The 14682-nt window shown below is 34.8% G+C and overlaps 1 protein-coding gene across 1 annotated transcript in view; it reads right to left on the bottom strand.

Moving 5' to 3' along the window:
- LOC138072316 (copine-8-like) overlaps nt 1-13580 on the bottom strand; it is a 28261-nt gene extending 14681 nt beyond the window's left edge. The window contains exons 1-4 of the mRNA XM_068963431.1: nt 13398-13580; nt 5734-5861; nt 2541-2643; nt 415-472 (exon numbers count right to left, since the gene is read on the bottom strand). Of these exons, the coding sequence (XP_068819532.1) occupies nt 415-472; nt 2541-2643; nt 5734-5861; nt 13398-13547 (439 nt within the window). The 5' untranslated portion in view covers nt 13548-13580. The remainder of the gene's footprint in view (nt 1-414; nt 473-2540; nt 2644-5733; nt 5862-13397) is intronic.
- Nucleotides 13581-14682: the final 1102 nt, after the last annotated feature.

Genomic DNA, 14682 nt, shown 5'->3' with positions numbered 1-14682 from the left:
GAAAATCCATTATTATGCTTCTCAACATAGTGGTTTATTTATTTAGTGCTCACCCTTAAAAGTTTTTAGGGAATCCAGAGTGTGTTTTGCCTTAGGAACAAAAACTCAATTTATCATTCAATATTAAGAAATATTTTGAGGTACAATTCATCTCTAATAAAACAGAAAGCTACATGGTTGAATTAACCTATACTAGAGAGATAATGAACTACTCAGAAGACATTCTTTTAATTTGCTCGCCTCAATAGACTCCATCATGTGATATCTATGTCTGTACGTACATGGACATAGTATACAAACCCACATACACACTCAGATCCCTATATGCAAAAAAAGGAGTGATAGATATGTAAGTACATGATGAGTTACAGTTAATAAATTCCCAATTAATGCTATTGAAATTTTATTACTCACCATCAAATTCTGCTGGTCCAACACCTACTATAATTATTGACATTGGAAGTTTTGAAGCCTTCAAAGAGAATATAAAATTTGTTCACAGTTAAGAAACTGAATTAGGAAAACAACTAAGAATTAGGAAGAAAATAATATCCTAAGTATTGACACTTTTTCACATAATTTCATTCAAATACTTTTGGATGTATTTAATATTAACACAGAATAATATACTTGACTCCACTTTCATCCTTTCTGAACTCTGTACATATGCTAATTCATGTGGATTTTCTTCAGGAATAACCAGTCTTGGATAATATATATATATATATATTTTTTAAACTGAGCATTTGCTTATACTTGGTATTCTCAGACAAAATTTTCCTAAGCTGACTCTGGGTATCTTTAGTCTCTTTTTTCTTGTTCTTTCTCTATTTGAAGATCTTTTTGTTACTGAAAGGTGAAAAAAGATACCATATTTGTGAAAAAGTAGTGCATGCATGCATGCTAAGTCACTTCAGTTGTGTTTGACTCTGTGCAACCCTATGGACAGTAGCCTGCCGGCCTCCTCTGTCCAAGGGATTCTCCAGGCAAGACTACTGGAGTGGGTTGCCAGTGCCCTCTTCTAGGAGATCTTCCCAACTTAGGGATCGAACCCATGCCACTCTTGCATTGGCACGCAGGTTCTTTACCAATAGGGTCACCTGCAAAGAAAAAGAAGTACTCTATCTCATTAATAGTTATGGCTAGGAAAAGCAATTTTTATAGTAAATGTGTGACTACAAATGATAATTATAGAAAGTTATTATTAGTATGATTAAATAATTTTATGCTAAGACTATGAGATCCACCAACAGAAAGGTGGAGCAATATAGCAACCACATCACCAGGTCATTGAAATATGAATAACTGTTTTCAGTACATGTCCTATTAGTTTATTTTTTAAGTTTTTTAAAAAGTTTTAATGTTGGCCACCATAACAGGTGTGAAGTGATATCTAACTGTGGTTTAGGTTTGCATTTTCCAAATATTAGTGATGTTGAGGCTCTTATAGCTTGTTGATTATTTGTGTATCTTCTTTGGAGAAACACCTTTCAAGTTTTTTTTTTTTTTTAACTTTTTATTTTGTATAGGAGTGAAAGTGAAAGTGTTAGTTGCTCAGTCATGTCTGACTCTCTGCGACCCCATGGACTGTAGACCGCCAGGCTCTTCTGTCCATGGAATTCTCCAAGCAAGAATCCTGGAGTAGATTGCCATTCTCTTCTCCAGAGGATCTTCTTGACCCAGGGATCAAACCAAGATCTCTTGCATTACGGGTAGATTCTTTACCATCTGAGCCACCAGGGAAGCCCAATATAGCCAATCAACAATGGTTTCAGGTGAACAGTGAAGGGACTCAGTCATACATATACATATATCCATTCTTTCCCAAACTTTCTTTCCATCCAGGCTCCACATATTATGCAAGACAGTGTGCCACATAATGTGCAAGCTTTTACCTCTCTTTCATTTTGTGTTTGGTTTTGCTAAGTATATGTCTATAAAAATTTTATTTTTTCCCACATGTAACTAATTTTTCTCACACAAACAGCTAATTATATGCTATTAATAATTATGTCATTAATAAGCCATTAATAATTATGAAATATGATAATCTTTCATACAACCATTTTTACTAATGTCTACTTTGTGTCAAATACTGCTCAACTTGAATATAGAAAGGTAAGTAAAACCAGATATAATTTTATAGATTGCAATCTAGTAAATATAGATTTTATAGATTATAGTCTACTAAAGAAGATAATCAATTAATCATAAATGTAGCACATAATTAGAAACTAGTCCCCATCCAGTTCTATAAACATAGAAATTATCACAGTTCTCCTGTAACTGAAATGCAAATATTTAGAAATATTCTGTACAAATTGTAAGACTATACACATGAAACTAATAAACACACTCATGCACATGAAGTTGATGATATGATTTATTTTCATTTATAAAAGAGTTGTCTAGATAATGCACTGGCTGCAAAGGCATGGACATTTTGTTTCACTGTTAAGTCAACTAAGACTTCAGTTAATTAACCTAAGTAGCACAATGCTTTCGTTTAGCCAGTCCAAGACAGAATGATTCCTACTTACGTTAACTATGGACTCCTTAGTTTGAGCCATATCTGAGATAACACCATCTGTCACAATTAGGAGCACAAAATACTGGGAGCCATCCTTTACGGAAGCAGCATATCTGAAAGGCAAATAAAAGGTAAACAATACCCAAAATAAAACAGTTTCTCTCACATGATAGCTGCTAAATATAATTAGGAATAGTCAACACATCTGTTAATCTCAAGAAAATATTTCAACATTTGTTATGAGCCTATATTAGGCAAATTCTCAAATATACAATTTTTTTTTTCTCTGAAATAGCACACTAGAATAACAGCATACTGGATGCTGGCACACAGAAATGTTGGGCAGCCTTAGAAATTCATTCACAAATAAAAGGTGAGCTGGAAGGCATGTTACCACAGAGGAATGGCTATGGCTTTTGGAAATAGATATCTTGTCTAAGCAACACATAATGTGTATGGCCTTCTGCATAAATTACATAAACTATCTGAACTTTACTTTCTTATCTTTAAAATCAAGATAATGCAACTTTCTATTGTTAATAAGGAAATTTCATGTATGGTAGTAAATATTTATATTGTTATACACTGGTAGATTTTTACACATGTTAAATTATATAAATGATTGTTATTCTTGTTTTGGAACTAGATAGCAGTGATGATTGCATAACACTGTGAAAATGCTGAATGTCATTGAACTGTAAACTTTAAAATGGTTGGTTTTATGTCATGTGAGTTTTATCTTACTTATAAAAATGCAACTGAAGAAATACTTTTTTGACAAAGCTATAGTTTTAGGTCTTTAATACATGTTAAATTGGTGAAAGATGAGAAGGAAAATATAAAAATCAAAGACAAAAATTAGGCATGTAATGAGAACATATTCTAGTACTTATTTTCTGTACTCTACTGCATAATTCTCACCAAATAATACTAGAAATATACGGGAGAATTTTATTACTATATTTCCTCTCTTTTTCCATTTCGTTCTACCATTCTGAGTATCTTGATGATATTCTCAATAGAATATGTTTTATGACTTTTAGTACATAACTAGTATATTGGTCATATCTAGTAATGAGGAAGAATTATGGTGCTCATAGAGGACAGTTTATAAAAAATCATCAAGTAAATCACAGAGAAATTATTTCAATGAAATATCTATTGATTATCAATGAAAATCAGTACCTGATGGACTCTATAATAATAAAGTTTGAATACATTGTGGACAAACCAATGGCCTAATATATCAGGGCAAACTTTATAGCTAAAAGTTTAACTTTTACAGCAAAGATATACCAGCACAAAATCTATGAAATTAATTGGTAAACACTGGTAATAAGTTATTTATTTATAATAATGAATTCACACAAAACAGGTTCTATCATTTTTATCTTTTCATAAAACAGTGATGGGTATGACAGTGTGTAAGAGAGTAAGAATCAAGTATAATTTATCTTGCATTAATATAATTTTTCATTCTGCTTTATTTGATGGCTATCAAAGACTTAGGAAAAGAAAGTATAGATAATATTACTCATCTATGTAACACAATAAGCTAGGAAGTATTTTTCAAATTACAAGTAATGACTCAGTGAATTTTGAAATCAATTTCACGGGTCAAGATTTGCATTAAAAAAGTAACAGAAAAGAAAAGGAAACCATAGTAATAAAAAAAGAAAATATGAGTTAAGAATAAATATTATTTCATATTATTTTATTTTAACTATGTGTGTCCAGGGTTGAGATATAAGGTTCATTGTTGTTGTTCAGTTGCTAAGTCATGTCTGACTTTTTGTGACTCCATGGACTGTAAGCCTGCTTTGCTCCTCTGTCCATGGGATTTCCCAGGCTAGAATACTGTAGTGGGTTGCTATTTCCTTCTCCAGGGGATCTTCCTGACCAAGGGATCAAGCCCACATCTCCTACATTGGCAGGCAGATTCTTTACCACTGAGCGACCAAGAAAACCCATAAAATTGATAAGAATACAAATTGTAGCTGAAAATGCTTGAAAAACCTGATCTAAAGGGTCACACTCAGAAAAAACATTGTCAATGTATCAGTGTAAACCTGAGATGGAATTCCACAGGAGAGTCCACTGTCCTGGGTGCAGGGATATTTTATTATCATGTCTACGTCCCAGGTAATGAAAAGTAGAACATATTTAAGTTGCTGATCATGTCTAATGCACTTGTGTATGCTCAGTCATGTCTGACTCTGCAATCCTATAGACTGTACCTCACCAAGATTCCTCTGCCCAAGGGATTCTCAGGCAAGAATACTGGAGTGGGTTGCCATTTCCTCCTCTAGGGGATTATGCTGATGCAGGGGTTGAAACTGCATCTCCTGCACTGGAAGGCAGATTCTTTTACCACTGAACCACCAGGGAAGCCTGACCATATCTAACAGGGAGATGGTAAAGTACCAGAACCTTCAAATACAGAACTTCAGTAATTCAAATGCAGTACTTTTTTAGTTTTGGTTACATATTGGGAAAGCTATGAGAGTTGTTCCTTTTCAATTACCTAAAAATTAGGCAGGGTTTCATAGGATTTAAAACTGTGTCAGTAAAAATATTTTAGGGATTTAAAAGTAGTGTCTAATTTACTAGGGCAACTTCCCTTGTGTCTCAGATGGTAAAGCGTCTGCCTACAATGTGGGAGACCCAGGTTATGCTAAGCAAATGTATATAAAATTTTACATTAACAATTTTTCTAGAACATGTATTTAGAATAAGTAATTATATTCTAATCTCAATATCATATACTATATGTTAATATCAGGGAGGTTAAGATAATGTGTCCTATATATCACTGAAAGGCTTTAGTTGTCTTCATAGAATTCAATCTCTTATTACTTCTATGTTGCTATGGAATATAATCTTAGATATGAGTGATTTCACAACTGAGATTGTGATCGATATTGCTCTCATGGATGCTTATTCAAATAATACAATTTTTTTCCTTGGTTGAACAAATATAGGTCCTAACATAAACCAGTGTATAGTTTTCATTTGATATTTTGAAAGTTCTTATTGAAGTATCATGATAGCTCAATGGAGATTCTTTTTACTGTATATCTTTTCCTTCACTTTCTCGGAGGTAAATTATTAGAAAACAACTTTCATTTGTGGAGCCATGCCAACAATAAAATTATGATTTCATTCTGGTCTAGCACACTAAAATAAACAAATTATTTACTTACCTTGCTACATGATTAATTACAAGAGCAAAATTTGTTGGCCCATACAGTTGCACAGATTTCAGACTCCTATAATAAGCTTCGATGACACCATCAATGCCATTACAGTAGGGGTTTTGGGGGTTCCCATTCTGTAGAAAGTTATAGCAAAAACAGGAAAAGAATGAATAATGTCTATAAAAATAAACTAAAAAAGAGAACAACACATGTTGATATCCAGAAAGCTTTTTGCAAAGAAAACTCAGTTATATATTTATAATAGCAAATAATAATAAGAAATTGAGTAATCAACAATAGATTATAACATATCAATATTAAATAGATTGTGATATGCAGTAATGTGCAATCATTAAAAATGGATACTTTTCAGCTAACAGGCAGAAGAAAATTCTAAATAATCTTGAGAAGTTGAATATCACATTTTATGATTAATACTTATACACAGATCTCGGAACATGCAGAGATGAACATATAAAAATCTGAAAAGAAGGAAACAAATATTAATAGTGGCTACCTCTGAGTGGTTATATAATTGTCAATTTTTATTTGATTGTTTAGATTATTCTGTATTTTCCAAGCTTTCTGCAGTGATGTGTACAAAAATCAGGAAAAATACTATCAATTCAAATAGTTTCTTTTTTAATGGAAGTAAAAACGTAAAATATCTGCCACTTGCACATTTTCAGGCCAAAATTGATAACCCCCCAAAAAGAAGGGATCAAAGGGAATATAATTTGGTGTGAGTAACATCACGACAAGATAAAGTGAAAAAAATCAGAGAGACTTGTTCATATTGTTCAATGGAATTGGAGCTTGCCACAGGAGTTCTTGGGCTTCCTAGGTGGTCAGTGGTAAAGAATCCTTCTGCAATGCAGGAGATGTAAGAGACGTGGGCTGATCTCTGGGTTCGGAAGATCCCCTGGAGGAGGGCATGGAAACCCACTACAGTATTCTTGCCTGAAGAATCCCATAGACATAGGAGACTAGCAGGCTACAGTCCATGGGGTTGCAAAGAGTCGGACATGACTGAAGTGACTTAGCACAGCACTGGAGTTCTTATTCGGCAGATAGAACCTAGAAGGGCAACTGGAGACTTGGTTCAGCTTTCTCATTCTCTGAATGCTCTGTTATTAGGTTTAATTCTGAGTCCAGATTCCACAAATAACACAATAAGGCATTGTTGTCTATTGCTATTTAGCAAACCATTCCAAAAGGTAGTGGCTTAAAACAGTAGGTATTTATTATCCCATATTTTAGCCAGGTGATTTTTGCTCTGGATCTCTCAAGAGCTTACGGTCAAGAAGCTGACCTGGGCTGCAGTCATCTGAAAGCAAGACCAGAGTTGGACAATCTGCTTCTAAGAAGGCTCACCTGTATGGTTTGCTGGTGATAAGCTAAAGGAACTTTGCACAGGGCTGCTTGTGTATTCCAACATTATGCAACAAAAGTGGCTAACTTCTCCAAAATGAGAGCAAGGAGGAAGCTCCAATAAGCTCAGAAACTAATCTTATACGTTGCAGAGCATTGCTTTTACTTTCATCTACTTTTTAGAAATGAGTCACTAAGTGTAGCCTACATTCAAGGGAGGAGGAATTAGGCTCCACCTCTGGAAGGGGGTAATATGTATATATATATATAATTGTAGTTATGTTTTTAAAACACTAGACACAGTAACCATGCTTAAGCATGTAAGTGAAAGTCGCTGCTTTCATGTCTGACTCTTTGGTACCCTATGAAATATACAGCCCATGGCATTCTCTAGGCCAGAATACTGGAGTGGGTAACCTTTCCCTTCTCTAGGGGATCTTTTCAACCCAGGTATTGAACCCAGGTCTCCCACATTGCAGGCGGATTCTTTACCAACTGAGCTATCAGGGAAGCCCAACTAAACATAGTCACTATGCTTAAACATAATGAGCATGTATATGTTTTATCTGAACAATCAAAGTGTGAAAGTGTTAGCTGCTCAGTCATGTCTGACGCTTTGCAACCCCATGGACTGTAGCTTCTGTCCATGGAATTCTCCAGGCAAGAATGCTGGTGCCATTTCCTTCTCAAGAGCATCTTTCCAAACCTGTGGGGCTGAACACAGGTTTCTGGCATTGCAAGCACATTTTTTACCATCTGAGCCACCAGGAAACCACCACTATGTAACAATATTACAAAATCCTAAGCATTTGAAAGACTGAGGATCTTAGTGAATTAAGGCAAATGTTACCAATGACTTCAATTTTGTCACCTGTGAAAGAATAATTTATATCCACCTTGTTCTTTAAATTTTGTCTTCTCCTTCAAAATTTATTAATTAACCCTCATGTAACTTCTAAATCATAAAAGTAATAAAATAACTATTTATATTATAGAATTGACTATACAAATTCAAATTAAAACATGAAAGTATAATATTTAGCACAAAATAGCAAATTTTTAATTTTTTTTGACGTTAATTTTTTTGATGTTTTGATTTTTTTGATGCTAATCTGAGCTGACCTTTAATTAACCTTCCTTTAAATATAAGTTTAGGTTGTTCTTTTGCTTGATAAGGTATAAAGCTAGTTAAAATAAAAACTCATTACTGATTTTGGGCATAAAATATATTATATATCTGCCTTAAGGGAACAATTACAAACCAGGATAGTTCTGAGTTACTTTTTGATCAGCATTTGAACATTTTGCCTGGGACGGGATTTATATTCCTATAAAACTATGTATTTCCTTTATTCCTCTGGAAATAACAAGGTACCATTCTCCACCCCCCCTTTTTATGTATGTTGATAGAATGATTTTCTAAGTCTTTAAAAAATTTATTTCTTAAAACAATAACAAGGGGAATTGTTTTTTGCTTGTTAAGACAAATAAAAATAAGCTTATGTGAGGCTCTAACACAAAAGTAAAATGCAGAATGTTTTTGAAAATAAATACATTTAATTTTGTTGTTTATTAAGGAAGAGGGCAGAAGATTTTCTTTTAAGGTCTCTGACCATGTGATTATTAGAAATATTTCCTCCTAATATTTCCTTTACACTACTGTATCTTCAGTTCAGTTCAGTTCAGTCACTCAGTTGTGTCCGTCTCTTTGCGACCCCACAGACTGCAGCACGGCAGGCTTCCCTGTCCATCACCAAACCAGGAACTTACTCAAACTCATGTCCATTGAGTTGGTGATGCCATCCAACCATCTCATCCTCTGTCGTCCCCTTCTCCTCTCACCTTCAGCCTTTCCCAGCATCAGGGTCTTTTGCAATGAGTCAGTTCTTCCCATCAGGTGGCCAAAGAATTGGAGTTTCAGCTTCGGCATCAGACCTTCCAATGAATATTCAGGCCTGATTTCCTTGAGAATTGACTGCTTGGATCTCCTTGCAGTCCAAGGGACTCAGGAGTCTTCTCCAGCACCACAGTCCAAAAGCATCATTTCTTCAGCGCTCAGCTTTCTTTATAGTCCAACTCATACATCCATACATGACTACTGGAAAAACCATAGATTTGACTAGATGGACCTTTGCTAGCAAAGTAATGTCCCTGCTTTTTACTATGCTGTCTAGGTTGCTCATAGCTTTTCTTCCAAGGAGCAAGTATCTTTTAATTTTGTGGTTGCAGTCACCATCTGCAGTGATTTTGGAGCCCCCAAAAATAAAGTCTCAATGATCACTGTTTCCATTGTTTCCCCATCTATTTGCCATTAAGTGATGGGATCAGATGCCATGATCTTAGTTTCCTGAATGTTGAGCTTTAAGCCAATTTTTTTACTCTCCTCTTTCACTTTCATCAAGAGGCTCTTTAGTTCTTCGCTTTCTGCCTTAAGGGTGGTGTCATCTGCATATCTGAGGTTATTGATATTTCTCCCAGCAATCTTGATTCCAGCTTGTGCTTCATCCAGCCCAGCATTTCTCATGATGTACTCTGCACATAAGTTAAATAAGCAGGGTGACAATATACAGCATTCACATACTCCTTTCCTGATTTGGAAACAGTCTGTTGTTCCATGTCCAGTTCTAACTGTTGCTTCTTGACCTGCATACAGGTTTCTCAGGAGGCAGGTCAGGTGGTCTGATACTCCCATCTCTTTAAGAATTTTCCACAGTTTGTGGTGACCCACACAGCCAAAGGCTTTGACGTAGTCAATAAAGCAGAAGTAGATGTTTTTTTCTGGAACTCTCTTGCTTTTTCGATGATCCAAAGGATGTTGGCAATTTGATCTCCAGTTTCCTCTGCCTTTTCTAAATCTAGCTTGAACATCTGGAAGTTCCTGGTTCACATACTGTTGAAAACTTCAGTATCTTCAGGTACAGTGTAATGAGTAATTATATCTTCAGGTACAGTGTAATGAATCATCAAGTATCATTGTGAGCCATGGCATTCCACAATCAAAAGTGCTAAAGTGGTAATATGGGGATATTTGCCCTTTCTTTTTCCACAATATCTATTCCTACACATATTTCAAATAAAAAGCTGGGGTTTACCTTAGACCCTTTTGATTGATTAAAGCTCAACTTCAACATTGGTGCCAGCCTCAAACTCACCAATTAGGGATTTAAAATTTTTGTTAAAGAGCTCTTGCAGGGAAAGAGCAATTGGCCATGATGGCAGTAGTCAGGTTCTCTTGCCCCAGGACCTCTTGCTTTTGCCTCATGTTCCATAAATAATGACTTTCCATGGTTATGTAACATCTGAGATCATTTATAGCACTGTGCCTGCATGTCATGATGTTCTCATTTGGTCATGGGCCCCCTTTTTTCTGTAAAACTGTATAAGCTCCACCTGAAAAGCCCTTGCAGCTGTGTTATGGCTGTGTCTGCTGAGTCAGTCATCAGAGAATACAGCACGGTTGCATCATGGCTGCCGCACCAGCCATTAGAGAATAAACATGTCTGCAGTTCCTATGGCTCCTTGAATCTTCTTCCAGCTTCCTTGCTTGCACCTTACCTACCCCAGGTTCAGTGAGCAGTGTGAATAGTGAGACACCTCCCTTGCTATCTGAAAGATTATTTGAATTCAGTTTGATAAACATTAATGATTGTTAATATATATATATATATATATATATATATCACAAATTCTTACCATGGAAATATGAGGGTTTGGTAACACTAGGTAGTACACTAATTGCCAGATTGACATAGACTGAAGTTTTTCTATTTGCCGTTTTCAGCATCTACAGTTATATATTGTAGTTATTTAGGATGAAGTTAACACAAAAATTAAATGGACTACTATCTCTCTGAAGATCTACTTAACCTTTGTCTGTCTTATTCAAGAAAAAAGTGCTTTGAAAAAGTTAAAGTCATATAATTATTAAGTAAAATTAAAGATGAAGCATTTTCATCATCACTTTCACCAATTTTAGAAACTATTTTTCATAAATTTAGAGTGTGACCTTCTATAAATATCTGAGTTTGGTTCAAAGAATCATTTAAGATGCAAATAATAAAAAGTTTCTCCTTTGCATAGGTTTGGTTGTAAAGAATGAATATAGAGGCAGGAAAAGCAGAAAAGGAGAGAATTAGAGAACAAATGGAAGAAAAATCATACACAAAGGTGAGGAAAAACTTGTGGAAGGAAAATTAATATCATTTAGTTTAGCATAGTTATTATTTTTTATTATTCCTTTCTTAAGCTTTAAAATAGTCAGGACCTTTTTCCTGAGGCACACAAGATATAGGATCACATGAGTGATTTTCGTGGTCTTATAAATTTCTGGGAAATTTGAATTCTCCAGCACACAACAAAATCACAACAGATATTCATTTTTTATATGACATTGGGGGTGGTAGCATATGGGCTATTTCACAGGAGAAAATTAAAACCTCCAGCAACCTTTCCCGAAATGGGGGTGATGGAACAGAAAAATCAAGAATACATATGGGGAAAAAATTAAAATACAACTCTTAAAATATATTAAAGAAGATAAAGTCTCATCATATAGAAGGTTCTGTAAGTGTATGTGTGTGTGTGTGTGTGTGTGTGTGTGTGCATGTGTGTGTGTGCGTACATAATGAGGCTCATAAAGGACATATCTAAGAGGTGGTATTATTATAGATGCTTTTATAAAATGTGGTTTACTAGTGGTTAAGAACAAAGATTCTATAATACGACTGACCTGGGTTCAAGTCCTGTCTTCTGGAAACCTGATTAAATTTTGTGACTCTGGGCTAAATTATACAACTCCTGGGGGTACTCTTTTCACTGTATTTAATATGAGTGGCTCTTGATAGTAGTGTGATGTGTCACTCATCTCATGACCTATCAGACAAGAATTTTATGAAGATTGTACAAGAAATGAGCATAAAGTACCTGGCTTGATACTCAGTAATTACTAAATAATTGAATTGTTTATTTGTCTATTTTTCTTGCAGAACTAAAAAAAAAAAAAAATCCCACACATTGTTTTTGTAACAAGAATAAAAACAACAGAAGATACCTACAAAAATTGTTGGGCACAGAAGACTTTAATTTCACAATATATAGAGTATAGCAGGGAGGCATTTCTATTAGGAAAATTTAAAAATTTTCCAAAATGATATCTAACCATTCCCACATAGTTTTTCCCATTATTTTTATCAAAAAATGTAAGTGAGAATAAGGCTGATTGGGCCTATAAGCACTATCTGTGTGAAGTTTATTTTAAAGGTAGAATACAGTACATTGCTTATTTGTAATCATACAACAGGAGTGGATTTATGTAAATTAAACATTAATTAGATAAATATTTGAGTCACATCTACTGCATTATATTGAAATTATAATTAATTATACCTATAATTATTGCTTTACATTTGAAAAATAATAATTCTACCAATAACTGATCCTTTATATTTGAAAAGAAATGACATTTTGGAAGATGGAAGAATAAGGATAGCTACTCATTCTTTGATACCCTTCCCCTTGAGAGGTGAAGGTTACTTCTACTACCTCAAAACTGGGGTGAACTTAGTGACTTGCTTGACAAAAAGGAATGTAGGAGAAATAACTTTCTGAGACTTCTAAGTCCTTGAAGATTCTTCCCCAGCCTTTTAGAATATCCACTCTGAGAAAGCTGATTGCTGTGTAAGAAATACGACTACCTTGAGACCACTACACTGTGATGAAGCCCACAAAACCACATGGACAAACTGTATGTAGAAAGAAGGAAAGATGCCTAGAGAATCCAGGTATTTCAGCCATCCTAGCTGCAGGTATTAGTCACGAGCAAATGAGACATCTTAGTGGAGGTACTAGCTCCAGGAGACATGACATGAAGAAAACTGAGGAATCCAACCGACAGTCAGAAAGGAACAGATATATGGCTCCAGTAGAACAATTCCAGCCATCTCTAGCCAATCAAAGCATCCCAGGTGTGGCCCAGGTATCTTGAACAAACGTACCATTCTCCTTGTATCATGCTCAAATTCTTGATCCACAAATCATGAATATAATGGAAGGTGTTATGTAGCAACTGAAAACCAGAAGAGGTTTTAAATCATACGCACTTTAGGTAGATTTGTTGCTAATCTATTCATCTTTTTGCCATTAATATCACACTTCTAAATCAATCATTTACTAAAACTGAGCTGATTTTATCATCATAAGAAGTTGCTACATGAGCAATTAAAGCATAAGCAGTGAACCTATGAAAAGATCCAAAATACTATTTTTTTTTCAAAATATCAATTATTTCCATGTATTCTTACCAAAGCAAACTCATGAGATATCCTTCCATCCGGAGGCAGTTTTGCACCAAAACCTAAAGCTGGGAACATTTGATCACTGTCATAATCTTGAACGATTTCTCCCACTGCTTTCAGTGCCATACCATAGGCATTCAGTTGATAAGGATTCATGTAGTGGAGAGAAGTGGGCTGGGCAGGGTTGCCTGATGATAGAAAAAAAAATTAAAACATGAGAGATCAAGCTAAAGGTATAATTTTTAGACATTTTTCTTGATATCTATTTCAGATTGAAATGTCAGTAATATGTTTTTCTGCCTACATTCACAATGTGTTAAATATTGGGTTGGCCAAAAAGTTCACTCAGGTTTTTGCATAACATTTTATGGAAAAATCCAAGCAGAACTTTGGTCAACCCAGTAGCTTCTTTTGGATGCACAATGACATAGAGATATTTATTAAATTAGATCAGACATGTAGAAAATTTCCCAAAGATATGCTGACTTTTCTCAAAAATTATTTCTCATTGTCAATGCCATAGGCAATTCTTGAGTTTTAGCCCCAGAGGCCTAAAAATAATTTTGTTGATCATATTTGATTGTAATCTTTATTTAAAACTAACAGACTATGTGCCTTTAGCTTGACTCCTTACGCCTATAATCAAAGGACCCGATTGATGTTAACAGGCTTCAACAATTATGAGCCTTCTTAAAGTTGTATCGCAAACATAAGTTGAATATGTGAGACCTATCCCAATTTAATTACTTGAAAAGAGAACATGGTGATTTTCAAATTTATGCTGAAAATCTGGATCTGAAAAATTATTCAGTTTCTAACTAGACATTAAGTTAGGGGTAAAAAGGCTGAAAGTCAAGTCTTTCCATCTGTAGGACAACTAACTGTAAAATTCCTGTTAGAAACCCTACTACAGTGTTTACTGAGAAGAAAAACTAAGATTATATGTGTGAAAGTGATTAAAAATTGTAAAGCACCGTAGAAATGTAAGAGAAGGAAATGGCAACCCATTCCAGGATTCTTGCCTGGAAAATTCCAAGGACAGAGGAGCCTGGTGCGTTATAGCACACCGGGTCTCAAAGAGTCAGATAGGACTTCGTGACTAAACAAATAGAAATGTAAAATTTAACTACTACTGTTATTATTGTCTGAGTCATCCACAAATATAGGATGTCTCACTTGAATAAAGATGAATTTGACAAAGAAAGCAATATATGCACCACGACTCAAACACACTGAGATTCAGATTCAGTTGTCCTAATTACCAGCACAAAGGCAGCCTGAAAGTCCCTTT

The sequence above is a fragment of the Capricornis sumatraensis genome, unplaced genomic scaffold, assembly GCF_032405125.1.
Source record: "Capricornis sumatraensis isolate serow.1 unplaced genomic scaffold, serow.2 scaffold1, whole genome shotgun sequence".
Classification (NCBI taxonomy): domain Eukaryota; kingdom Metazoa; phylum Chordata; class Mammalia; order Artiodactyla; family Bovidae; genus Capricornis; species Capricornis sumatraensis.
The sequence above is the reverse complement of the archived record's forward strand: the minus strand, read 5'-3'. Positions and strand labels throughout refer to the sequence as shown.